Below are 27,895 nucleotides of genomic sequence, written 5' to 3' on the forward strand. Positions count from 1 at the left end.
ATCACCCAGCAATCACTCTGATTTATATTCATGTTTCTTCTCAAACTATTCCAGTGTAACAATTTTGTTTAGAAGAAATACAGGAATCGTGTATTTAAGTTTGCGTCCCAATAGACCATGCCACCCAGCAACCTTTACAGATCCTATACTTGAGACAAAACTCAGACTGTCTTTCAGAAGCTAGTGAATGGAAAGGAAAATTAGATGTATAATCTTTCTGACAACTTTCATCAAATGGTGACTGATCATTTGAATGTTCTCACCTGGCATTAGAACCAGCAATTAAAAATAGACCAAGTGGGCTTAGTTACCATTCTTCTAGACGCCCAGTCCTAGATTACTGACAGACTATTTCATTCAGACAACATGTAAGAACCTGTCCGTGTGTTAAGTGGTTATAAACTTTAATAATGAAGAAAACTTTTGAACTTACCCTGTCAGGATTTATATCAAGGGCATCACAAAGTTTGAATGCAACATGTTTGGATCTTTCGAAGCTTCCTTTGCCAATACTGTATGATCCATCCAACATGAACAGCAAATCAATGGCTGCAGAGCACTGCATCACTACAAAATAAAAGACCAAAATTGACATTAATTTGATATAATCTGAAATTACTGAATTTATCAGCAGCCTACAAAAGTGAGCTGCAGTGGTATTTCCAGCAATATTTTCTTTTGCATGGTTCTAATAATGCAATCCCCAAATTCAAACTTCTAAAGTTGAGCTAGATAGCTCACACATGCATTCCAATGCTTTGCATCATGCACTAATGTACCATCCTGAGACAGTCTAAAATCTCTGATTCCACAGGTCTTGATTCATATAAGTTAACCAGGATACCAGTGGGAGGCATGTACCCCGGAGGAACAGAAACAACAAATCAAAAGGCAAGTTACCGAGTGATGCTGTTCTGCTCCACCAGGAACTGACAGGGAGCAGGGCACAGCCTGCTTACCCTCCTGCCTAAGGAGTACCGCAGGGGACATTGAGAAATGAGAGATTTGAAAGGTGATGCGCCAAACATTTCTATCCACAAATTAAATATTTTTTGAAACCACAAAACCTTTTGTCTCCTTTGGTCTTACCACCATTTGCCTTGATATTTGTGACAGTCTGACTGTTCAAAATTGTTGACATAAACATTAACCGCAAACAGAAATGAAATCTCACTGTCTGCTATCAGGGAATGGGGGACTGTGCCTGCTATCAACACAGCCCATTGGTTGAACGCTCTGTGAAAATAGGAGGTTTGTTTTACATAATTCTTTCGAGCAACAAATGGCAGTATTCATGGAGATAAGTAGCTTTGACAGTGGATTAAGTATAAACAGACCATAATGTCTTATCTTTTCCTGAGAGGGAAGGTGAATCGCTTTTTCTTCCTCCCCATTTCTGAAAGCTCATCATTGTAGTTTTCTCCAATCAGAAGGGTGGGATTGTCCAATTTACTGGCTTGACTAGAAATAATCGTCACCTGTGAGCTTTCGTCTTCACTCACAGCTGTCTTTGATTCAAGCTGGTGAACCAGATAGCATCACTTGCTCCCTGGCATTTGGAATCTCTTATGGAAACAGTACTGGATGTTCTCCCCTATTGTCATTTCTATTGGCTTAGCGTTTGCTGGATCAGGACATCTTGGAGCAAATCCCAATAGGTTGGCTTTTTGCCTCGCACTTCAGCTCAAAAATTGTTCTGTGTTGCAAGTCACTGGAAACGTGAGCTGATAGTGATGTGGTGAGGGCAGCAGGACATCTGGGACCCTGGTAATCTCTAGGGTCAACAGTCTATGTCCTCAATCCAATGAGATTTAAGAGTGGAGAGGGAAGCAGAAGAAATAGGGAAACCGACTCAAATCAGGTACAGGAGACGACAGAAATAAGAGCTGAATTGAGATAGAAAGAAAAAGGGCCAGAAAGGGAAAAGAAAGACACATTTAAAATGTTTAAAACCTCTAACAATAATTTACTACTTCTTCACAAGGTGTCAAATGATTCACATATTTACAACGGTGTGCACATTAAACTCATTGTTGCAGTGGCAAAAGATTATGGTCCAATATATTTCCTTTCTTCATCTTCCCAGTAGGATTTTTAAAAATATTACATTCGGGGGGGGGGGGGGGGGGGGGGGTCACGTGACGCGAGCACAGGGGCAGTTGTGCTTTTTGTGCTCCGGCACTGCTCACATCTTAACCCTTTATTTTATCCTGGTACACTTTTCACATTTGCTTTCTCTTGGATTGCATGGCTTGTGCTACGTCCCTGGAGGTTCGGATTGGTGTTTTGTGAAGAAGAGTTGAGATAAATCACAATACTCTTTGTTTGTTCGTGGCAGTTGGAGGGGGCTGGTGTGGGGCCCAGCTTGCAGGAGTGCAGTTAGTGACTTTGGTAGTGCCGGGATGATGGCCGCCATTGAAAATGTCGTCTTGGTTGAAGATCTTGGCTCTGCAGTGCAGGTCGTTAGAGCTCACTTTGAAGAACTGCAGGGTAACTTTGGGAGGGGTGGAGGCACAGGAGAGAGTAATTGCACTCAAAAGGAACACCTTGCCTGGTGAGGACCTGCCTTCATGTCATTGAGATCCTACTACTTGGTGTATCATTTATCCTGATGGGTTCGAGAGGCTGTGGATGGGCAAAATGAGTTTGTGGACTCGGCCTCTTGTGAGAGGTGGGAGGTGAGTTCCCGAATTAGTTCAAAGATTGGCTGTTAAGGTTTGGTAATCTTGATTTGTAGGCTGGGTGCATCAGATTCGATAAAGCATAACAAATCCGATCTTCGAGGCCAGGGGTCAGTTGGGCCCACTGATCACTGGTCCATCATCCTATTCTTGATGCCAATGGTGAGGTGTTGGAAGTGGTCAAGCGGGATGAGTTGTTTCCCTCGCCTGGGGACTAGACTGTAGACCACCTGAGCATCGGAAAAATGGCATGGTGGATGTGATGGTGCCTCGTGCTTCAATTGTTGGAACCTGGAGAGATCCTGAAGAATGCTTGCTGATCCTGCCTTATCCTTTATCTTCTCATGCAATGTGGGTGATGCCTATATCCTGAAATTCTTCTATAATCCTGGATGTTACTCCCTTGTGATTATGTTGTTGATTATTTAATATTTAATGTTGTCCTTTCTCCTGCGAGGGAGTGAGACACGTGAGCGTGAGGGCAAGTGTTGTTGATAATTCTAACCCAGCAAAATCATATTGAGTCGATCATGTGAAGTGTGATCTGTGCACGACTTTACTCTTTTTTTTTTCTTTTAATGTCTTAGCAACTTGTGGAAGGGAAATAAAAGAGTGTTTTATTTTTGTCACCCCTATCTGGTTTTTAAGGAAGACGAGTGGAACTGCAGCGGTGTGTAGGGTAGATGGTTGGGGTTTGTAGAGTTAGTTCAGTCATCACAGATTGAGGATAGCCCCCAGTTAAAGCTAATCTGTGTGGGGGTGTTTTTGGTTTTTAATTTTAGGGTACATGAATTGAAGAATCTGTGCCTTATCCTGCGATGGCCTGGTCAGATTTTACATCCTGTGGAAGACTGCGTTCCTGCTGACTCTGGAGTTGAACCTTCTTTCACTTGGATCTCTCTGTGGTCCTCTTTTGAGCTATTAGAACAAGAGAATGTATGAATGGCATCGCTGAGGTGAGATTGGCTAATTGTGGCCGGGCTGTTGAGAAGAGGGATTGCTCTTGGTAATGGTGGTCATTCTGAGTCAGTTCCGGCGTCATTCCCTGGGGGTTTTCTTTCTTTCTCTTTTCATCCGGGTGAGCAGGGTGCTGTTTCTAATCACGGTCTGGTCCCATGGTTTGTGGGATGTTCCCCTGGTTGTACCTGGGAGGGGGGAAAATCAGCATTCCCTCCCAGGGCACGCAATCATTGGGAATCTTAGCGGTTCTTCTTCTTCTTGGGTTGGGGTCTTCTCGGGTTGGGCTGGAGCAGGAATATTATACCCTCTTCTTCTTAGTATTTGTAGGGGTGGTCCATTACCCTGGATGGAGTGGGAAAGTTAGGAGTTCGGCTGGGGTGCACCGTTTTGGGTGTACTTGAAGTCCTGGGGGTTGTCTGCTGCTAGAGTTGAGTGCGAACCTAAATGTGGCGCGGAATGTTTATCCTGATTTCATGTAGTAGATGGAGACTGATGTGGCTTGGGAAGGTTGCACCATTTTACCATGTTTTCATAGCCACATCCTATTTCTCCCTCGGTCTCTGGTAGGGCTGTATAGATACCTAGTTATGTCTAATGATCATAATTTGGCTTGGTATCATTCACAAATTTACACAGTGGTAAGAACACCGTCCTTTAATCCATTTCTGAACAATACATATATTATATACCCAAGAGTGTGCATGTGGTTGGTAGCCCAGTATCAATGGCTTTTCACAGTAACTTCATTGAAGTATACTCGTGACAATAAAGCGATTTTCATTTTCATTTTCATGTCATGCAGGTCATTTTCATTGCAAAGTGTCTTCACATCCTAGCTGACAGAAGCAGAATTGCGGTAACAACAAGCAGATTGGATTTACCAAAGTGAAACTTTAGTGGGAAACATAAACTGAAAAAAGGAAAATCAACATAATCCTTTAATATTTGCAAAGTAAGTCTGTGATGAAATGGAAAATATGCGCCAGCTTTCCAGACTTCATTTTACACAAATTATACCTGCGAAAAAGTATTTATTTCTTAGACACATATTTGTGCCTGATATTTATGCCGGATCTGTTTTGACATGTCAAGTGAATAATTAGGATTTACAACTACGATGGGAGGAAGCCAAATGTTTAACCTGAAGAAAGCTCGTCTTTAGACAGTCTCCAGAAAGCCGAAGAATGTTTCACGTCATTTCTACCTGCTCTTTGTAATTGAACGTGGAATGCTACTTGCTAATTTGCGAACTTTGTAGCCTTCCTAGTGGCAATTGCTCGAGACGTTATTTGAATCCAGGAAGAATGTCACCTACATTGTCCAGCACTGGAAATCTTCACAACCGTTCCGTGATCAGTGTCAAGTTTTTGCAAGCAGAAGGACGACAAGACTGAAATAGGGAAAGAAACAAGTTTAAAAGTCTGCAGAATGCCAGCCTTTTTAATTTGCTGTCTTGTAAAACGATATTTAGATAATGCGCAATTAAATAAAGCACAAGATTATCTACACAACTTAGAGAATCTTTGGATTTTATTTGGATTTGGGCAGTACGGGGACACAGTGGTTAGCATTATGGTTTCACAGCGCCAGGGTCGCAGGTTCAATTCCCGTCCCGTTCAATTCCCAGCTTGTGTCACTGTCTGTGCGGAGTCTGCACGTTCTCCCCAGGTCTGCGTGGGTTTCCTCCGGGTGCTCCGGTTTCCGCCCACAAGTCCTGGAAGACGTGCTGTTAGGTAATTTGGACATTCTGAATTCTCCCTCAGTGAAACCGAACAGGTGCCGGAATGTGGCGATCAGGGGCTTTTCACAGTAAATTCATTGCAGTGCTAATGTAAGCCTACTTGTGACAATAAAGATTATAATGGATGCGAGGCAATCAAAATGGCACCTTTTCTTTTAAGTTATTACTTTGTGAAAGATAACAGACAATTTGATCAGGTGTTTGATACCATGATTGCAGTTTTATAGGACAGTTTTTCCAACATCTATTCTTAGCAAGCTGCCAATAACAAACCAAAATATCATTTTCCTGTGGCAGTAGATACTTTCAAAAGGTACTTCATTGGTTGTAAAGCATTACAAAAGGAGCCCCGAGTTCAGGAAAAGTGCTACATACACACACAAACCTTTATTTCTTTCCACTTTATCTTACTTCAAGTTATTTTTGCTCAACTGTGTGCTCCAGAATTACACTCTCTTATGAGAACAGGCAATCTTCAACAGAAGCCTACGAATGCTGAAGCTTGCCCACGATGATGTGTGTGACAGCAGCCTTTGAATAATCCAAAACGTGATATTTCCCTCAGCACAGCGGAGATTAGGAGCTCAGCAACGGAGAAGATTATAAATATTAATCCACATCCTGTCACAATGCTGCACCTCCTCACCTGTTAACATTCAATAAGGTACTTCACTGATACTTCAAATTCCTCAGAGTCTTTACTCCTTCCAATTACATGTTTCACAGTCTCAAGAACCTCACAATTAGCCACATAACTGGCAAACACTCACAAACTGGTGGAAAACCCATCAACAAGACTTTAATTAATCTCAAACCAAAGCTTTAGCCGAATCTTGTATTAAAGTATGCATTTATAATGTGTGCGTCAGCATGCCTGAAGGCGCTGTGATCATTCATCTCTTCCGTAGTACAGTGTTCATTTTCCTCATTACATTGTTTTCCAGCATGTTCTGGCACTCACACATTAGGGGTGTGATTTAACTGCCTCGTTGCACCCGACTTGATGTCGGCACAAGACTGTTGAATCTCTCGAAAGGCCTCTCCCGAGATTTCCAACACTTGAAATGCCCGCGGGATTTAAGGGAGTCTCGTGAGACATCGCGATCTGGATCTTGCCCCCACTGGGATTGACCCAGGTCAGCATATTTAAATGATCCCTTTGGCTCACTTAAATATGCATTTGTGGGATTCTCCTGACGCCCGGGATCTTATGGCCGTGCCTAGGTGACCTCGGCAAGGCATCGTTTAGTACAGTCTTCCATAAACGTGGACCAGTCTTAATGCCACCTTGGGGGTGGGGGAGGGGTTCTCTCAGTCCATCAGAGGCCCCCGTGTGGTTGGGGATAGGGCACCTTGGCACGGCCAACCTCACACCCTGATAGTGCCAGCCTGGCACCCAATGCCACCCTCGGTGCCCAGATGGCACTGCCAGAGTGCCCAGGTGGCTGGATGGCACTGCAAGGGATTGGGCGCAGGTGGTTTTACCAGCTGGAGGGGGTTTTGAGGATTGTCCTTGGGGGCCTCACTGAAGTTGGGGGGTGAGGTGGGAGGGGGAGGAGAGATTGGAGCAGCCGTACAAAATGGCTCCCTGATCTGCGAGGAGCGTTTCATAGAATTTGCAGTGCAGAAGGAGGCCATTCGGCCCATCGAGTCTGCACCGGCTCTTGGAAAGAGCACCCTACCCAAGCCCATACCTCCACCCTATCCCCATAACCCAGTAACCCCACCTAACACTAAGGGCAATTTGGACCCTAAGGGCAATTTAGCTTAGCCAATCCACCTCACCTGCACATCTTTGGACTGTGGGAGGAAACCGGAGCACCCGGAGGAAACCCACGCACACACGGGGAGAACGTGCAGACTCCACACAGACAGTGACCCAAGCCAGGAGTCGAACCTGGGACCCTGGAGCTCTGAAGCATTTGTGCTAACAACTATGCTACCGTGCTGCCCTTTGAGAGAAAGGGCAACGTTCCTGTTGGGTTTGCCCACAGGAAATGATTCTAAGTGTGGCCTCGGTGGAGAGAATCTCCCCGAGGTAAAAAAACCCAGCTAAGTGCCGTTGAATGGTGGGGTGTTTCTCAACACTGCAACTGCCGAAAAACACCCCTGTAAAAGGTGCCCAAAGTCGGACATAGATCTTGTTCCACTTACTCACACCCTAGAATTCCAGAGCAATAACAAGATCAAATAGAAAAACACAGCATCAATGTTGACATTATTCCTCCCCATGATGAAATATGGCGGTATATAGAATGTGATTAAAAAATCTAAAATGCTATCATTATTGGTACCAGTGTTCAATGGAGCAGAGCACAGCCAACACTTTACAGAAAAGTTAAAGCTCAGGAAATAATAATGGCTGTGACAACATGGATATGAAGCTGGCTGACAGGAAACGAAGTGAAGTGGTGGGGTTGATTTTCAGATTGGTGGAAGGTACACCGTATGATTCCCCCGGAGATTAGTATTTAAGACACAGATTTTCTTGATATGTATAACAAAATAAATTTCACGATTTGCAGATGACGCAAATCCTCAAAGTATTGCGAACTGTGAAAAAGATAGTGATAGACTTCAAGAACTCAGAGGTTGCTGGAATGGTGGTGACATGTGGCAGCTAATATTTATTGAGGAGAAGTGTTAGGTGATTAACATAGAATATAGGAGCAGGAATAGAATATCGGAGCTGGAATAGGCCATTCGGCCCTTCGAGCCTTTTCTGCCATTCATTATGACCATGGCTGACCATCCAACTCAGTAACCTGTTCCAACTTTCCCCTCATACCCTTTGGTCTCTTTAGCCCCAAGAGCTACATCTAAATACTTCCTGAAAACTATGGTGGGCGCAATCTGCCCAACGGGAACATAATCCCGTAGCAAGCGGGTTTAACCAGGTGTCTCCCATCGCTCCGAGCACCGAGAAACTCAACGCTACGTAATGCCCATTTGGGTAGATACAGAGCCTCAGCAGGGCATGCCCGATGAAGCCGCACTTCGACCCATCTTTTGCACTGAGGAGCATCGCTCGTCGGAACTCCTCTGTGCAGAAGGAGATCAGGACACATTTAGAAATCTCTCAACCCCCTGACCTGATCCTCGAACACCCCCAAAACCCCAATTTACCAATAAGGGGGGGGGGGGGGCAGGCCCCATGCCCCCCACCTCCCCGCACCAGTGCAAGGCAACCCCAGGCCCAAGCCCACAGTACAGGGAAAATGCCAGCTTGGCACATTGGCACTGCCAGTCTGGCACCTGGGCAGTGCCCTTGCCAAATGGCAGTGTCATCTGTACATCTTGGTAGTAGCCAGGCTGGCATCCAGGTGATAGTGCCACGGCCATGGTGCTAGGTAGGCAGTGTAGAGGTGCCCTGGTGGCATCAGCGGTGCCAGGCTGCCAGCCTGCCCAGGGGGCCTCTGATCCCCAGGGAGACCCCCATGAGTGTCGTTCTGTCTCGTCATGGCAGATGCAGTATAATATGGAGAAATGTGAGGTTATCTGCTTTGGTAGCAAAAATAGGAAGGCAAATTATTATTTTAATGAATGTAAATTGAGAGAGGTGGATACTCAGTGAGACCTTTGTGTCCTCGTGAATCAAGTGCGCAGGTACAGCAAGCAGTAAAGACAGCAAATGGTATGTTAGCCCTCATAGCGAGAGGATTTTAGTATAGGAATATGGGTGTTTTACTGCAATTGTATAGAGAATTGTTGAGTCCACACCTGGGGAATTGTGTGCAGTTTTGGTGTCCTTATTTGAGGAAGGATGGTCTTGATATGAAGGGAGTGCAGCAAAGGTTTATCAGGCTGATTCCTGGAATGGCAGGAGTGTCATATGAGGAGAGACTAAGTCGGTTAGGATTATATTCACTGGAGTTTAGAATAATGAGAGGGATCTCAAAGAAACTTACAAAATTCAAACAAGGATTAGACTGGGTAGATTCAGAAAGAATGTTCCCGATGATGGGGGGAGTCCAGAACTCGGGGTCTTAGTTTGCGAATAAAGGGTAAAGCTTTTAGGACTGAGGCAAGGAGAAATTTCTTCACCCAGAGAGTGGTGAGCCTGTGGAATTCATTACCACAGAAAGTCGTTGAGGCCAAAGTGTTTTGCAATTCCAAGAAGGAACTAGATATCGCTCTTGGGGTTAACGGAATCAAGGGATATGAGGGGAAGGGGCGATCAGGGTATTGAACGTGATGAGCAGCCATCAGCATAATGAATGGCGGAACAAGCAAGAAGGGCTGAATGGCTGAAAGTTCTCCTCATCCCCATCTTAAATGCTTTACCCTGTGTCCTTAGACTGTGATCCTGGTTATAGACTCCCTGCCATTGGAACATCCTTCCTGCATTTGCTCTGTCAAGTCCTGTTAGAATGTTATAGGTTTCTATGAGATCCCTCCACATTCTCCTGAACTCCAGCGATTATAATCCTGAAAGACTCAATCTCTCCTCATGCGTCAGTACCCCCACCCCAGGAATCAGTCTGATAAACCTTCACTGCACTCCCTCTATAGCAAGAACATTCTTCCTTAGATAAGACGACCGAAAATGCACATAATATTTCAGATGGTATCTCAATAAGGCACGATGTAATTGCAGCAAAACAACCATGCTCAGGTATTCAAATCCACTTGCTGTGAAGATCAACATATCATTTGATCAGAGGGTTAGATAGGGTGGACAGCGAGAGCCTTCTCCCGCGGATGGGGGTGGCTAGCACGAGGGGACATAGCCTTAAATTGAGGGGTAATAGATATAGGACAGAGGTCAGAGGTGGGTTTTTTACGCAAAGAGTGGTGAGGCCGTGGAATGCCCTACCTGCAACAGTAGTGAACTCGCCAACATTGAGGGCATTTAAAAGTTTATTGGATAAGCATATGGATGATAAGGGCATAGTGTAGGTTAGATGGCCTTTAGTTTTTTTTTCAATGTCGGTGCAACATCGAGGGCCGAAGGGCCTGTACTGCGCTGTATCGTTCTATGTTCTATGTTCTATTTGTCTTCTTTACCGCCTGCTGCACCTGTATGCTTACTATCAGTGACTGGTGCATAAGGGCACCTAGGTCTCGTTGCACGTTCCTTTCTTTCAATCGACAGCCATTCAGGTGATAATCTGCCTTCCTGGTTTTGCTAACATTGTGGATAACCTCACATTTATCCACGTTATACTGTAGCTGCCATGCATTTACCCACTCACTCAACTTGTCCAAATCACACGGAAGGATCTCTGCATCCTCCTCACAGCTCAACCTCTCACCCAGCTTTGGGTCATCTGAAAATTTGGAGATATTACATTTAGTTCCCTCATCTAAATCATTTATATGTATTGTGAATAGTTGGGGTCCTAGCACTGACCCCTCCGGTACTCCACGAGTCACTGCCTGCCATTTGGAAAAAAATCACGTTCATTCCTGTTTCTCGTCTGCCAACCAGTTTTCCATCCATCACAATACACTACCCCTAATCCCATGCGCTTTATTTTACACACGACGTGGGACTTTGTCAAAACCCTTCTGGAAGACCAAATAAACCACATCCACTATCTCTCCCTCGTTAACAGGGGATTGAGAGATCTGGACGCCATTTAGAAATGGGGTCCTGATCTCCTTCTGCACAGAGGAGTTCCGGCGTGCAAAAACACCTGAAAAGAGAACATTTACTGGGCTACGATGAAAGAACAGGGGAGTGGGACTAGCTAAATTATTCTTGCAGTGAGCCAGAAGGGGCAGTGGTTAGGCTAACCAAATGACCACTTTCTGTGCCGTAACCACTGTATAATGCTATGGTGGAGAAATTCACACTCAGGACACATGGCCCTGCATGGTGTAAATATGCACAGCTAGGGGTGAGATTTCAGAGTCATCCACGAGTGTCCATCATGGCTCAGTTGATAGCATTTGTGCCTCCAATTTTCCATGTTCAATTCCCCCTCCAGGGCATGAGCGCAAACATCAAAGCTGACACTCCACTATCTATATTTCTCCCTCAATCAACTTCACATGAAAAATCTGATTTTCTGGTCATTACTGCCTTTCTGATTACGGGAATTTGCTCTGTGCATTTTGGCTGCCAGATGTCCTACATTCATGACTACACTTCAAAAAATCCTTCATTGGCTGGAAAGTGTTTCAAGATGTCTGATGATTGTGAAAAGTGCTGTGTCAATGCAAATCATTTTTTAAAAATTACACTTCAAAAGGTATTTTATTTGCTGTAAAGCCCTTTGGGATATCCTGAGGTTGTGAAAGTTGCTACATAAATCCCACTAAGTCCAACTGTCTATGTGTCTCACACTGGCTTGAAACACCAGACTGTTTGCAGGATCCATTTTTAATAAGATATCGTTTTTATTTTACCTTTGACAGAAACATGTGTTTAGCTCCATTGTCGGGATAATCCACTTCCCCAACAGTTTGCCATTCCTGAGCCATCAACATCCCACACCATAAGCTGACAGCAGGGCTACATTAGAAAATTCTGCTTCATGTTGGATTAGCTGTGACCACATGTAGGTTGAGAAATTAGTGCACAAAACCGTACACTACAATTTTTCTTATCTCTCAAGATGCTGTTTGCAGCCTACGACCACAGGGGGAGGGTGTCTGGAATTGGAAACGGAGCACAGCTGCTCCCCGAGTTATAACTCGCAACGACGAATCATTTTTGGACAAGGAACAAAACAACCAGAAACAGCTGCTGCAAAGCTAAAACCTTCAAGTACAGTCTTGCCATCACTGCAAAACTGTTTCCAAACAAACACATTAACATGAATAGCAGTTATCTACCCATTTAAAAAGTCTGATCTACCTTTTGACATTCAATAAATGCGTCTCCAATTATCTTAGTCTGTATAATGACATTTAGAGCAAGTAATGTTAATGCTGAGTGAAAATTATAAACACTAAGAGAGTTCCTTAGAATGCTTTTTGTCACACTATGTTCACAAAGGTGCAATTTGTCAGTTATCAGTTAATACAAGGTAAAGTTGCCATAGTCCCAGATGACCAACGGCTGCTTTCCCCTTTGAGGGGGAGAGCTGACTAGTGGTGATTTAAGCTGAGGATCACCATACGTCAGGCGAGGGGCTAGGTTGAGAAGGCAGAGCCTTCTTGAATAACCTCAGCCGGTACGGGAATTGAACCCGCGCTGCTGGCCTCGCTCTACGTCACGAACTAGCTGTCCAGCCAACTGAGCTAAACCGGCCCCAGTTCATGCACTTCAGACTGGAAGGAAGAGAGGAAGACAAGTCATAGTTAATTTCAACCCACCTCTGACTGCCTTGAGAAAGAGCTACCTTATAGCAGAAGTGCTGGAGAATTTGGTCTGAGCACCACTAAGCTCAAAGACAAGAAACAATAGGAAAATAGACATCTAGTCCTAATAACACTTGTTGGTAAGCTTCTAAGTCTGCTTTGGAGGATGTTTGCGATTAAGTTAACATCTTACCCTAATCATAACATTTTAAAAAAATATATGATTTTTCTAAGTTTCCAGTTATGATGAGCTTTGAGTCTATCAGCTGTACAAGTTATATAACCTGTTCAATTATGGAAGCCAAATGCAAATTTTAAAAACTGCTTGGGACTTTAAATTCCTTCCAGATCCAATCTTCTTCTTTGAAAACCTATTCTTATCAAAGTATGCAAACCATTTTACTTGCATGTTTGAAAGAAATTGTCTCAACAACAAATGAACACAGCAGGTTGCTGTGTTTAAATGCCATTTAAAATATAGTGTACACGATAATTCAGAAACGCACATCAAGAGAAAGTGAGAGACAGACATAAATGCTCGGCAGTAATGTACTGCGCAAGAAGATATTAGGTTTTGTATCCCGGAAACATGATTATTTGTAAGTATGGAATTTGTTTGGCATCACTTACTGCTCAGTAAAGGATGAAAATAGATGTAACTGAATCACGTGGAGGAACTTTGCCAACATGATACTCTCTGATTTAGTGCCAAATTTAATGTAATTCATTTGTAACATAGGAAGACAAAGGACTGAAATCTTTTCCTGCCAAAGTAATGGTCTCAATCACACCTAATGTAACAAAACAGGTCAGAGTGACTCAATGTAACACACACCACCCAATAACCTGGATCCAATAATGTTTTTTTATATAAATTTAGAGTACCCAATTCATTTTCTCCAATTAAGGGGCAATTTAGCTTGGCCAATCCACCTACCCTGCACATCTTTGGGTTGTGGGGGCGAAACCCACACAGACACGAGGAGAATGTGCAAACTCCACACGGACAGTGACCCAGAGCCGGGATCGAACCTGGGACCTCGGCGCCGTGAGGCAGCAGGGCTAGTCACTGCACCACCGTGCTGCCTGGATACAATAATGTTAATGCATAACACAGAAACCCATCTCAATTCTGCCTGTTTCAAAAGAGAATAATGATCTTAACAACAGAGAAGCAAGTTTATATATTCACCGGTCTCCCATAAAATCATTCATTGTTTCACACAATGTAACATGAAATGCATCATTAATGCTGATCATGTTTGACTAGGTATAATTGCATTTTTATTAGTGTTGCTGAATTGTTAGTGAGATTGTTAAGCTCAAATCTATGGCTCAGTACAATTTACATGAAATCTGGAAAGAGGTGGATTTGATTTAAATGCACTCTCACTCTTTACCTCTTTTCTTTTTAAAAGTTCATCATACAATAGAGTATCTTCAAGTTTGCAGGTAGGTGCAAGGTAGGATAGATTGATTGATTGATTAGCTTCGATAAACTGAGTGGCATTATTGTAGAGAGTTGTGGAAGCTATTGAGGTTGATAGAATTGGGAGGATAGCAGGGATCATAGAGTACAGAAACATTGAAGGGTGCAAATAGATTTGAAAGGTCCTGAAGAGGGATTGTGGAATGTGACAGCACTGAGGTAGAGATTTCTTGGGGTTTGACTACTCTGGGAATGAGGTGGCAGGGTTTACTGAGAATGGGACAATGTCAGAATCTTCGAAAGCATGATCCAAGTGTGTACTCAGGGTGTCGAGATTCAGTAAAGGTACACAGGAAATCGAGATTCAGTAAAGGTACGCAGGGCATGGAGATTCAGTAAAGGTACGCAGGGCGTGGAGATTCAGTAAAGGTACACAGGGCGTGGAGATTCAGTCAAGGTACACAGGGCATGGAGATTCAGTCAAGGTACACAGGGCATGGAGATTCAGTAAAGGTACACAGGGCATGGAGATTCAGTAAAGGTACACAGGGCATGGAGATTCAGTCAAGGTACACAGGGCGTGGAGATTCAGTAAAGGTACACAGGGCATGGAGATTCAGTAAAGGTACGCAGGATGTGGAAATTCAGTAAAGGTACGCAGGATGTGGAGATTCAGTAAAGGTACACAGGGCGTGGAGATTCAGTAAAGGTACACAGGACGTGGAGATTCAGTAAAGGTACACAGGACGTGGAGAATCAGTAAAGGTACACAGGACGTGGAGATTCAGTAAAGGTACACAGGGCATGGAGATTCAGTAAAGGTTCGCAGGGCGTGGAGATTCAGTAAAGGTACACAGGGCGTGGAGATTCAGTAAAGGTTCACAGGACGTGGAGATTCAGTAAAGGTACACAGGACATGGAGAATCAGTAAAGGTACACAGGAAATCGAGATTCAGTAAAGGTACGCAGGGCATGGAGATTCAGTAAAGGTACGCAGGGCGTGGAGATTCAGTAAAGGTACACAGGGCGTGGAGATTCAGTAAAGGTACACAGGGCGTGGAGATTCAGTCAAGGTACACAGGGCATGGAGATTCAGTCAAGGTACACAGGGCATGGAGATTCAGTAAAGGTACACAGGGCGTGGAGATTCAGTAAAGGTACACAGGGCATGGAGATTCAGTAAAGGTACGCAGGATGTGGAAATTCAGTAAAGGTACGCAGGATGTGGAGATTCAGTAAAGGTACACAGGGCGTGGAGATTCAGTAAAGGTACACAGGACGTGGAGATTCAGTAAAGGTACACAGGACGTGGAGATTCAGTAAAGGTACACAGGGCGTGGAGATTCAGTAAAGGTACGCAGGGCATGGAGATTCAGTAAAGGTACACAGGGCGTGGAGATTCAGTAAAGGTACACAGGATGTGGAGATTCAGTAAAGGTACACAGGGCGTGGAGATTCAGTAAAGGTACACAGGGCGTGGAGATTCAGTAAAGGTACACAGGATGTGGAGATTCAGTAAAGGTACACAAGACGTGGAGATTCAGTAAAGGTACACAGGGCGTTGAGATTCAGTAAAGGTACACAAGACGTGGAGATTCAGTAAAGGTACACAGGGTGTGGAGATTCAGTAAAGGTACACAGGGCATGGAGATTCAGTAAAGGTACACAGGATGTGGAGATTCAGTAAAGGTACACAGGATGTGGAGATTCAGTAAAGGGTCACAGGGCATGGAGATTCAGTAAAGGTATACAGGATGTGGAGATTCAGTGAAGGTGGGAGTGGCAGCAACAGTAATGTCATTAATTTTCAGCAGGAAATGTGGAGCTTCTAGAAAAGAATTACTGAACAGTAAGTTGGGATAAGTCACTGTGGACTTATTGTACTTAATAAAGACTTATAAAAGTTAATTGTGGAGGAAATCCTTTCAAGAAATCCTCCATTCCCCCATGTACAGGTGTTCGATTCACCAGCCACATCCTCACCTGCCACATCCTGACCCACAACCAACCCGCCTCCCACCTGGCCTTGGTGCTGAGGATTGGGGTCAGATCACAAAGGGGTTTTAAACATGGAGGGGTCTCCTTGCAACTTGGAATAGATGGAGGTTGAGGGGTGGGGTTGTGGGGCTGGGGGCGTGATTGTATCTTGGAAGATTTTCCCACTAGAAACTGATGGGAAATATCTACATGAGGTTTCCTCAGTTCAGACAAAACAATTCTGACCAATTCTCTATGACTGGTCTTAGCTTTGAGACAGGATGTCAACTCTCACAATCTGGTTGTGTCCAGGATCTGATCCAATCTTCCCGAGGGGAAACGTGCGAAAAGTTTCACCAGCAACGGGAAAGTTATCTGCCTGTTGTGATAGTAACTGAGATGGACAATTAACCAGAGAAAATGAATAGTTAAAATGGGAGAGAAAGGAGGGAATAATGGTTGAACAGTTGCGAATCCTGCTAGCTTCTAATAAAGCAGAGATCAAATCATTCCAATAAACTAAAGGAAATTGTAGAGGAGGAGAATATGGAGCTAAAGACAACCCTTATACTGCAAACAAGGGTTGTGCTGAAATTAGATGAAGATTGAACATGACAAATATGGATGGCACGGTAGCACAGTGGTTAGCATTGTTGCTTCACAGCGCCAGAGACCCGAGTTCGATTCTCGGCTTGGGTCACTGTCTATGCGGTCTGTACGTTCTTCCCGTTTCTGCGTGGGTTTCCTCCGGCTGCTCCGGTTTCCTCCCACAAGTCCTAAAAGACATGCTTGTTAGGTGAATTGGACATTCTGAATTCTCCCTCAGTGTGCCCAAACAGAAGCCGGAATATGGCGACTAGGGGATTTTCACAGTCACTTCATTGCAATGTTAATGTAAGCCTACTTGTGACACTAATAAAGATTATTAGATAATAAGAGATACTTTTTAAAACCCACAAGGTTGTTCACCTGAATCTTCATTGCACCAGCCATATGGACTCTGACAACACCTTGGGATCCACAGAACCACATCCGTTAAACAGGTACGGTGGCAAAACAGGCTGGGCAATGTAAGCTTGAGAGGGAGGACTTTCTACATCTCAACGAGGTTTTAAAAATGTACAAAATTGGGCTAAGTAACAAACATCAGAGATTGAAAAATGAATTGACTGAAAAACACAAAGATCACAATGGTCTCTCAGAACTTGCAACATGCCCTGCGCAAAAACATTCTAAAATCTCTTGGTTGTACTCATCATCCCCTCGATGCGACATGATAAATTACATTCGTGTCCACCCCTTTTTAAGATAGGATTAGAGATGGGGTCAGCACTAAGGTAGAGGAGTGACAGGTGGAATTCTCATCATGCCATACTTCCAATAATGTAACTGCCTTTTCCTGGATGTTCGAGACTTAGAAAACCTTAAGAGAAGATTATTTGGGGTTATTTTTGTGGCGATCTTTGGTATCGTTCTCTGAAATTTACAAGACTTGCTTGTAACAAAAATATACTTTAAATGCTGGGAAGGCATTTCAGAAATATCGCACAGATTTTGGTTTTCTGGGTTATATTGAATAAGACAAGGAATCCAGGCTTTATGTAATTTACACGTTAACACAATTTTGATTGTGAAATTATGAAATTCATAATTAGTTAGCCCAATGTTACATAAGGATTCAAGGCTTGCGGAAGCAGAGACTAGAGTCTTTCAGTGCTGACTGCATACCTTTTAACTCAAAAGGTCAAAGGTCTGGGTTGCAGGGCTTCCTGCCACTCAATTCAGCCCGTCTCATCAGCTCCCAGCTCGGTATGAAGGGATTAAAGAGGCGTGCTAAAAGAGAGGCCCAGCTAGTTGTGAGGAAAGAGGGTTTAAAAAAATTATTTCATGGGATGTTTACATTGCTGAATGGCAGATTTCCTCCCCTAAAGGGCATTAATAAACCAGATGGGGCTTTTTTCTTTACATGACAATCAATGATAGTTTCCTGGTCACCGATACTGAGACAAGCTTTATATTCCAGATTTATTAACTGAATTTTAATTCCATAGTGGGATTTGAACCCTAGTCCCCAGCTCATTAGCCTCGTCCCCTGGATTACAAGAGGCGTTACCACTACGCCACCATTTCACAATCAATAGAGGCAAATAGCCTACAAGGGAAGGTAAACCACGAAGCAGGGGATCACTGGTTCAAACCATTAAGCATATCCTTTCAGGCAACACCTCTCCATACAATTCTTTAGAGAGCGTGAGCACGAAACCTCACCACAGGTCAAAAATTAAATCTCACTATCTAGCACTGGGCGTTAAGTAAGTGAAAGGGTCCACTGCTCAAATCTTCAACTGGAAGATATTAGAATTTCAGATTGGAAGTCTGGAATTTCACATCTAAGAATGCTGAAATGTAAATGCCTATCCCATTTATCTAAGTTTTGTAATAATTTAGTAAGATATGGATTTTTTTTTTAAATATTTCCAATTAAGGGGCAATTCAGCGTGGCCAATCCACCTACCTTGCACATCATTGGGCGGCAGGGGTGAGACTCACGCAGCCAAGGGGAGAATGAGCAAACTGCACATGGACACTGACCCAGGGTTGGGATTGGACACAGGTCCTCGGCACTGTGAGGCAGCAGTGCCAAACACTGTGTCACCATGCTTCCAATATATGACTTTTTGAACCACTTTAGATTTTTTTTCCTAGCGAGGGGGCAGTGCATCATTTCAGCATGCTCTGTAATTGCATGCAATGCTGGCACTGCATTTAACAACAACATGCTATAAGCATAAAGTGTGTGTTGTTTTACAGGCTGATTCTAATCATAGAGCACATAGTTTTCAAGAAGGTCTTATAAAAATAAAAGGAGACTGTCAGCGTGAAGCATGAGAGTCCCACTAATCAAAAGTTTGATCACATCTCATTTAAAACACTGATCGCATGGAATGTTAATTCTGTGCATGTTGTGAAATCTAAAAAAAAATAGTTCTTTATAAAGACACGATGGGCCCAATTCTGGCTACTACTGTAGCTTGTATGATATTGTTCGCTCTCTTTCAGAGAGATTTAGAGTTAAATTGCCTTGGTTAGACTCAACCCAGTTCTCAGTAAGTTGTACTCATTTGTAAACCTTGCTGCCTAAGACATCATGGGAAAAGAATGTGGGAATTGGTAATGTTATACTAGCAGGAAATATTCTCTTAGGGTCAAGCTTGAAACACCTTGCAAGGTAACGTAATTATAGATTTATCTACTGCCATACCTGAAGTGACAGGGTTTAATGCTGATACTGGTTGTACAGAATAATGTTCCTTTCCTTAACATTTTCATTTAAAATTTCAAGATATATTGCACAGTAAAATTACTCTTACACTGTACTGTATTTATCCTCGCAAACTTGCACGGATAAAACATGACATTGACTCCATACTTATAAAAAGCCCCTATGATACCAATCTATATTTTCAAGTGTAGCCAATAAACCAATTCCTGTAGTGTTTGCCTCATTTTTGTGCAGGTGTAAACAAGAGTAAGTCTCAGATTGGGATGCAAGATGTCCCTTGTATGAAGGTAGAAAGAGAATACAAAAAAAAAGTTTATTATGGCAACACGGAATATGTTTTGGATGTTACTTTTAGGCAGTGTTTAGCATTGCAGCCTCGCAACGCTCGGGATCCGGTTTCGATTCCGGCCATGGGTGGCTGTCTGTGTGGAGTTTGCACTTTCTCCCCGTATTTGCGTGTGTTTCCTCCGGGTGCTCCGGTTTCCTCCCAGTCTAACGGGTGTGGATGTTAGGTGGGGTTGCAGGGATAGGGCAGGGGGATGGGCCTAGGTAGAGTGCTCTTTCGGAGGATCAATGCAGACTAAATGGACCAAGTGGCCTCCTTCTGCACTGTAGGGATTCTGTGGATTATTAATTGGAATTTCCATCTGGAAGCACATTCATTATTTTCTTCACAATTTCAACAGACCTTTAAATGACTAATTGAGGGAAATGAGTACAAGTGGAAAGCTGCAAATTTTACCTGTAATACAATATGTATTGTAACTCCATATTTTTATGAATTTTAAGCTGATTAATCCAGAGGACCTCTGCTTCCTGACTGAATAGTAGAGTCTAAGAAGCACACAAAAACACATCCCAGGTAATACGTCTAGCTAATCCTGTGCTTCATTTCAACTCTAGGTTGAACTTTAGGTTGAACCAATATTTCAACTCCATGGTGTTACACGTTGTGCAGCAAGCAGCCATGTAAATCAGCTGAGCATATCAGCTCTAAGTTCTCTCTCACTAAACATCCCCAGCCACTGTGCAGCCATGGTCCAAGATGATTACTCTTTCTGCAGACTCCCAACTGGATGTGATATTTAATAGAGTTCAAAGGCTAAGAAATGCAAATCTATGATTATAGTATGGAACGTGAAAAATAAATTTCAAAAACCATAATGATTGTTAAATATTGATTTTTAAATATGTGTAATGATATTTAGCTGTAGCATTTTTTAAAAACTATTTTTCATTTCCCTGACAGTACAACACATTGGTCAAGAAATAATTAGGACTCACGTACCTTGAATAAACAGTAAAGTGCATACAATCTGAAATGGGAGTGCTCGAACCATCGTGGCCGAACTGAAAATGAAAGCAGAAACACAAGTGATTCCAACTCCTCTACTGGTTCCTTTCTTGGCTTTCAAAGCAATGCTAGATCCCCCAACTAATAAAGGAAATAAAGAAGAAAATCAAAAAATAGAAATGGGTTTTGCATTTATATAGTAGCTTTCACATCTGCTGAGCATCCTGCACTTCACAGACAATGAATAACTGTTGAAATGAAGCCTTGGTCCTTATGTAGGCAAGGAACCCAGTCAATTTTGAGCACAGACACCAAGTGAGAGAGTAACCAGTTAAGCTATTTTGGTGGTGTTAGTCGAGGGATAAGTGTTGCCCGGACAACCGCTCCTACTTTTTATCCCCCAGCCTTTCCACGGGTTCTCTTATATCCTCTTGAACAGCAGGTGGGATTCAAGGGCTCATCCACAAGGCAACACTTGCAACTTCCGCACCACTACATTGAAGTGTTATCCTGGAATAAACAGTGAAGTGGGACTTAAACCACAGCTTCTGACTCAAAAACAAGAACACCATCAATTGAACCATGCAGACACTCCCATCTCAGAGCACTTCAGGTCAAATTAATAAAAGTAACTCTCACGTTCAGTGTTACTAGACGGATAGCATCAACACTTCCAAATTCTGGTTTTACTTTGAGTTAATTTATTTATATGGATCTTGGGGGAATAGACGACGGGGAATAATCTTCATTTGTTACCATACTGTGAAAAACAGGAAGATTTCAAGTTATATCTTTTGATGTGTAATTCGATAGGAATCATCTTTTCAATAGAACAGAATGTTCAGCCTGTTCTTTCATAACACATTCTAATATTTAACTGTCCCATTTTCAAACAGAAATCACACAACACTTAAAAGTGTGGTTGCCTTGAAGGGCTCATTTTCTTAAAAAAGTAAAGAAAGTTGTTCAATTTCTGAACGTTTTGGGGACTTCCGGTGGTGACATGGGGTGGCTCCCACCAGAGTACTAATTTTGGCCCTTTTCGCTGAGTTTTTGGGGGTGATTTGGGGTGGACCTTTGATAGTTTGAAGGGATAAGAATCCCACGCAACAGGAATGCCCAATAAGTACAAAACCAGGCAGCAGAAAAGAAAAGAATCGTCAGGGCAGGCAGTGGCGTCACAGTATTGTCACTAGACTAGCAATCCAGAGACCCAAGGTAAAGCTCTAGGGTCCGAGGTTTGAATCCCACCATGGCAGATGGTGAAATTTGAATTCAATAAAAATGTGGAATTAAATGTGCAATGATGACAATGACATTGCCATGTCAAACCCACCTGGTTCGCTAATGTCTGGGCTACATACGACTCCAGACTCACACAGCGATGCAGTTGGCTCTTAAATGACCCACTCTGAAATGGCCTAGCACGTCACTCAGTTCAAGGGCAATTAAGGATGGGCAACAATTGCTGCATCCTTGGCCAGCATCCCAAGAATGAATAATAATCACTTAACAAGAACCCGTATGAGTAGGTTCTTCCCGGAGGTGGAGGATAGATGTGAACGGTGCCAAGTAGGCCCGGCCAACCACGCCCACATGTTCTGGGGGTGAGGGTGGAGCCATGCCCGAAAGTGGCAGTCTGAGGATAAAAAAATAAAAAATAAATAAAAAAAGAATGAATACTGTAATAATAATTTTTTTAAAATCAGACTAGGAAGCCTTGAGAGTTTCATCTGCTGAGAAAATGGTGGAGGCTCCTCTGCGTCTTTGGCCACGCCATTAACCGCTGAGATGCTTACATGCATCTTGGCATGGAACTTAAAGCTTGGACAAAAAATTGCCAAATGACTAAAAACAATGGTTTGTAGTAAATGGTTGTTTTTCAGTCTCTATTATATGCCATACAATATTGGACTACAGAGTAAAATGTCAAAATGTGCCTCTGATACCAAACATAGAGGTGTGGCAAACAGTGATGATGATATCAGTCAACTGCAATAAGCCATAGATAGCTAGCAAAATGGGCAGACAAGTGACAGATGTAATTCAATGCAGAGAAGCATGTGACGTATTTTGGCCAAAGGGATGGGGAGAAGCAGTATATTCTTAATGTCACAGCTCTAAAGAGTGTGACGAGTCAGTGGGAACTGGGTGTACATGTGCATAGATCTTTGAATGTGGCAAGACATTTTTGAGGAAGTAGCAAATCCTATAAGATCATGGATCTCATAAATAGAGATATTGAGCACAAAATCAGCCACGTTATGCTGAACCTTTACACAGATTAGGCCACAAGTAAAACACTCTGTCCAGTTCTGGGCACCACTCTTTAGAGAGAATTTGATGGTCCTTTAAATGGTGCAAAAGGCATTTACCAGAATGGCCTCAGGCAGGGGCAATCTTAGCTCCAAGGTTAGGTTGGAGGAATTTGGATTGTTCTCATTGGAGCAAAGGAGATTTGGGGGAGATTTGATAGACAAAGAAAAGGTGTTTCGATTATCTGATGCTATAAAGACTAGGGGACACAGGTTTAACGTTCTGGGTAAGAGATACAGGGTGATGTGAGGAAGTAACTTTTCATGCGACGAGTGATAAAGACCTGAAACCCGCTGCCTAGGAAGTTGTGGAAGTGGAGACGATCAATAATTCCAAAAGGAAGCCAAATGGGCATTTGGGGTTGCAAGTTTCTGGTATAGAGCTTGAGAATGGGACTGACTGGATTGTTAAACAGAGAGCCGGCAAGGCTTTCTCCTTTGTCATAATGACTCTAGAGTCCTCTAGTAATGGCTTCTCCTTCCACCCAATGTGGTTGCCTCCTTTTGTTTGTTCACACATTGAGGCAGAACATCAGTATATACAAGACCAGTTTCCAGACGTATGATGACAGTATCCAGATCTGGCTCTCCATCATCCCTCTCGATTTGATGATCATCTCTTCGTTTTTTGATGACTTGTCTGACATCAACTCACAGACATCCCAGATCTTGCTCCAGTTGAATAATAGAAAGACTGAAGCTATTCCTATCAACTCCTGCTAAAAATTCCATAAACTTGCAAAATACCCATTTCTTCCCTGGATACTCATTCAGGGTGAACCAGACAGGACACTATTTTGACATTATGAGACCTTTAAGCCCCATAAAAACCTATAACTTTGTTCCTCCGCACCTCCCCATCCAAGAGTCTTTTCCATGACTATTTGTGAGGTGCTTTGGAACATATTTTTGAATTAAAGACACCATATAAATGCAAGTTATTACTGTCATTGCTGAGTGTTTTATGAATCCCAGCAGAACCCTTAAATTATAGCCTTGCTTCTGCAGACTATTATTTTCTATAACAGAATACACAGTTGCTAATTGCAATATCCATTTGAAAGAAATAAATATAATCTGGTATAGAACGCGCACTATTATCTGTGCAACCAGTGATAAGCAGTGGTAGAAAGAGAATGTTAATGATGGCTGGAAATGGTGCATTTTAGCACAGTGGGCTAAACAGCTGGCTTGTAATGCAAAACAAGGCCAGCAGCGTGGGTTCAATTCCCGGACCGGCCTCCCCAAACAGATGCAAAAATGTGGTGACTAGGGGCTTTTCACAGTAACTTCACTGAAGCCTATTTGTGACAATGAGTATTATTATTGTAATGTTAAGCACAGAGCATCGCGATCAAACATGACATCCATAGGGAAGAATATTACATTTATATGATTATTTGATGGGGTGTTATATATGTTGCTTATGTATATTACACCAATGAGTAATTTATGGGTAGTAGTAACTTAGATGTTTCAAATGTTGACATTTAGCTCCTCAGGTTACGCAAGGCATGAAAAAGAATCAATAATCCCACTGGTAGAATTGACTTTAATTCACTCACGGTTTTGTTAATCTGGAGACAACAAGTCACTGCACTGAATGTGATGTCACATTTAACATCAACCGTGCATTTTTATCATGTATCATCAATACGTGTTGTTGGCTTTCATGCACTCTGCATGATCTGTGCAATATAAAGGAGTAAAATTAAATTTCAACTGCACAATATGGAAATTTGCAGTGGTTCTGCTGTGAGATTTTGCAAGATATGTATGGCATTTAAGCCAATGCACTGTAGCTGTGAATAACGTTATTATGGAATTCACAAGGGAATGTAATAATGGAAGTTTTTTTTCCCACCCTACAAGGGAATTATGAATCTCTAATAAAATCCTTCACAGTTAAACGATTAAAACAAGTCAGCACCCTACTGAACTTTAAGAAATATTTGAAATCCAACCATCTTAATCTTCCGACAACGTTCAAATTCTAAATGCTTTTGAATTTGCTCATTTTTAAAAAAACTATTTGCCATTTTAACTTTAGTTTGGACTCATTCAAACTGCGGTAACGTGATACGCCGAGACCTGTAATGCTCCTTAACCCCCGAACATACTTTCTGATATTGTGGTGTTTGCAATAGGACATAACACTTTTTAACGGTAAAATAATAGAATCCACATGAATATAGCTTGCATCAGTCTCAATATGTTCGATTAAACGTTGCGAAGTTTAATCAATTTCGTAAGAAAATAAACTATAAACAGCTGTGATTCATAACAACAATCTTGATTCAGGCTTTAAACATTCCCAATTATTAGAATTCAGCATTGTTTCTAGATTATGCTGGGTCATTTCATACCAAGATTTTGCATTGCAATTATCCAAGAATCATCCGTTTCCCCTTTAATTGTACAACTTGGACTGACACCTGAGCACCAAAGGTGTTTTTCTTTAATATATTAAATAGGTCATTTGTGCAAACCTCTTTTGTTCCCCTCTGTGCCTGTTTGTTCCCAGGCAGAACGTGCCTTGCTTATGAAACAGGTCATTCTGACCGATTTCCGAGCTGCAAGTCCGCTTCACAGAAATCCACCTGTTCAGCACCTTTCAGGGTTAACGACGTGAATGGTCGGTTCTGCTCTGTACTGACATGTAATCACAGCTCCGGCGTTAGTATGAAACCCGGAGGGGGTTTCTGTTTTGCTCCGGTTTGGGGAGACCTCACAGCAAGTTGGGACAGGGGAGATGCAGGGCACCGTGTACATTGTATCCAATTGTATCCTTATAAAACTGGGAGAGATGTAACTAACAACTAACAGGGTGTTAACGGGGGGGGGGGGGGGGGTCAGACCCCCTGAAACCTCGAGTTAAACTTGGTTTCACCAAACTGGAGGAAAGGATTGCCTTTCAAAAGTATGTTCCAAAACGACAGGTGCCACTTTTAAAACGGAGTGACGAGGCGCTACTGCAATGTAAAGATCCCCGGTCCGGTCCATCCAGAGTCCTGACCGCCACCGGTTTAAAGAACCCCCTGCTCGGTAAACTTGTAACATCGGCCACCCATCTCGAAAGTGATCACATAATATCTAACAGAAAGAAGTGCTGAGAGAGAGCGAGAGAGAGAGAACATGAAAAATTCCACCTCCCCTCCTTTCTGTTTCAGATTCTTAACGATTTGGTTTCGTTAAATCAACTTTTGAGTTTCATTGCGTGAATCTCTGCCGATTGCTTCAATCCTCTGTGACAGCAAATATGGTCGGTTACAGATTAAAGTGTGAAATGTTTTATTTCTGCATGGCCCAAGGACTACCCTTGGGCAGATGCAATTCACTCACCATCTGAGCTTGCAGCCTGGAGTTTGAGATCAGTCTGTCTGCTGTGCAGGGTTGAGGCAGCTGTAGCTCTGCACTATCCACTTCCGGACGCTGTGTAAACTGCTCCTCTCTCACTGAAACATAATCTCCCTCCAATCAGCCGGCAGTGTCAACTTTCAGCCCACTTTCTCATTGGAGATCCTCAGCACACACCAACCCATTAATCACACACGCTGAATGAAGACTCTGTTTCGAAGAATCTGAAGATGTCGCTCTGTTTGTTCTTGTTGGGGCAGAGTGTGTTTCCATTCCGCCCAAGTGTTCCCGAGGACAAGGTATTTGGAGCCAACAGCGATTGATGGGGACATTTTTCTGATCTGGGCTGTCCTAACTCCAACTGGGAACAAAAAACATACCTTTGAGCTTTTCGCTTTGCATTATCTCTCATTTGTATTTTACACTGTGAGTAGCTAGTGAGTGCCCCCCAATGTCCCATGCCATGGGCAGGTCAGGCAAATAGAATTTCCCAGCAATAACTTCAGGTCAGCGGTTAGGAAGTGCAAGGCGAAGCCAACAAGCTGCCCCACCACCTGGAAAAACATTGTAATCCTGCCTGACTCCATTACCCCACCGCCTGGGGAAACACAGTAATCCGGACTGATTCCACTGTCCCACCACCTGGGGAAACACAGTAATCCGGCCTGATTCCACTGTCCCACCGCCTGGGGAAACACAGTAATCCGGCCTGACTCCATTACCCCACCGCCTGGGGAAACACAGTAATCCGGCCTGACTCCACTGTCCCACCGCCTGGGGAAACACAGTAATCCGGCCTGACTCCATTACCCCACCGCCTGGGGAAACACAGTAATCCGGCCTGACTCCATTACCCCACCGCCTGGGGAAACACAGTAATCCGGACTGATTCCACTGTCCCACCACCTGGGGAAACACAGTAATCCGGCCCGACTCCATTACCCCACCGCCTGGGGAAACACAGTAATCCGGACTGACTCCATTACCCCACCGCCTGGGGAAACACAGTAATCCGGCCTGACTCCACTGTCCCACCGCCTGGGGAAACACAGTAATCCAGCCTGACTCCACTGTCCCACCGCCTGGGGAAACACAGTAATCCGGCCTGACTCCACTGTCCCACCGCCTGGGGAAACACAGTAATCCGGACTGACTCCATTACCCCACCGCCTGGGGAAACACAGTAATCCGGCCTGACTCCATTACCCCACTGCCTGGGGAAACACAGTAATCCGGTCTGACTCCACTGTCCCACCGCCTGGGGAAACACAGTAATCTGGACTGACTCCATTACCCCACCGCCTGGGGAAACACAGTAATCCGGCCTGACTCCATTACCCCACCGCCTGGGGAAACACAGTAATCCGGCCTGACTCCACTGTCCCACCGCCTGGGGAAACACAGTAATCCGGCCTGACTCCATTACCCCACTGCCTGGGGAAACACAGTAATCCGGCCTGACTCCATTACCCCACCGCCTGGGGAAACACAGTAATCCGGCCTGACTCCATTACCCCACCGCCTGGGGAAACACAGTAATCCGGCCTGACTCCACTGTCCCACCGCCTGGGGAAACACAGTAATCCGGCCTGACTCCATTACCCCAC

The 27,895-nt window shown here is 43.5% G+C and overlaps 1 protein-coding gene across 1 annotated transcript in view; it reads right to left on the reverse strand.

Annotated features, from left to right (window-relative positions):
- vwa2 (von Willebrand factor A domain containing 2) overlaps window positions 1–26,402 on the reverse strand; it is an 84,587-nt gene extending 58,185 nt beyond the window's left edge. Inside the window, exons 1-4 of the mRNA XM_038821941.1 lie at window positions 26,274–26,402; window positions 20,611–20,672; window positions 4,957–5,031; window positions 434–567 (exon numbers count right to left, since the gene is read on the reverse strand). Coding sequence (XP_038677869.1) covers window positions 434–567; window positions 4,957–5,031; window positions 20,611–20,662 — 261 coding nt within the window. The 5' untranslated portion in view covers window positions 20,663–20,672; window positions 26,274–26,402. The remainder of the gene's footprint in view (window positions 1–433; window positions 568–4,956; window positions 5,032–20,610; window positions 20,673–26,273) is intronic.
- Between the last annotated feature and the right edge of the window lie 1,493 nt (window positions 26,403–27,895).

Source organism: Scyliorhinus canicula, chromosome 16, assembly GCF_902713615.1.
Source record: "Scyliorhinus canicula chromosome 16, sScyCan1.1, whole genome shotgun sequence".
NCBI lineage: Eukaryota > Metazoa > Chordata > Chondrichthyes > Carcharhiniformes > Scyliorhinidae > Scyliorhinus > Scyliorhinus canicula.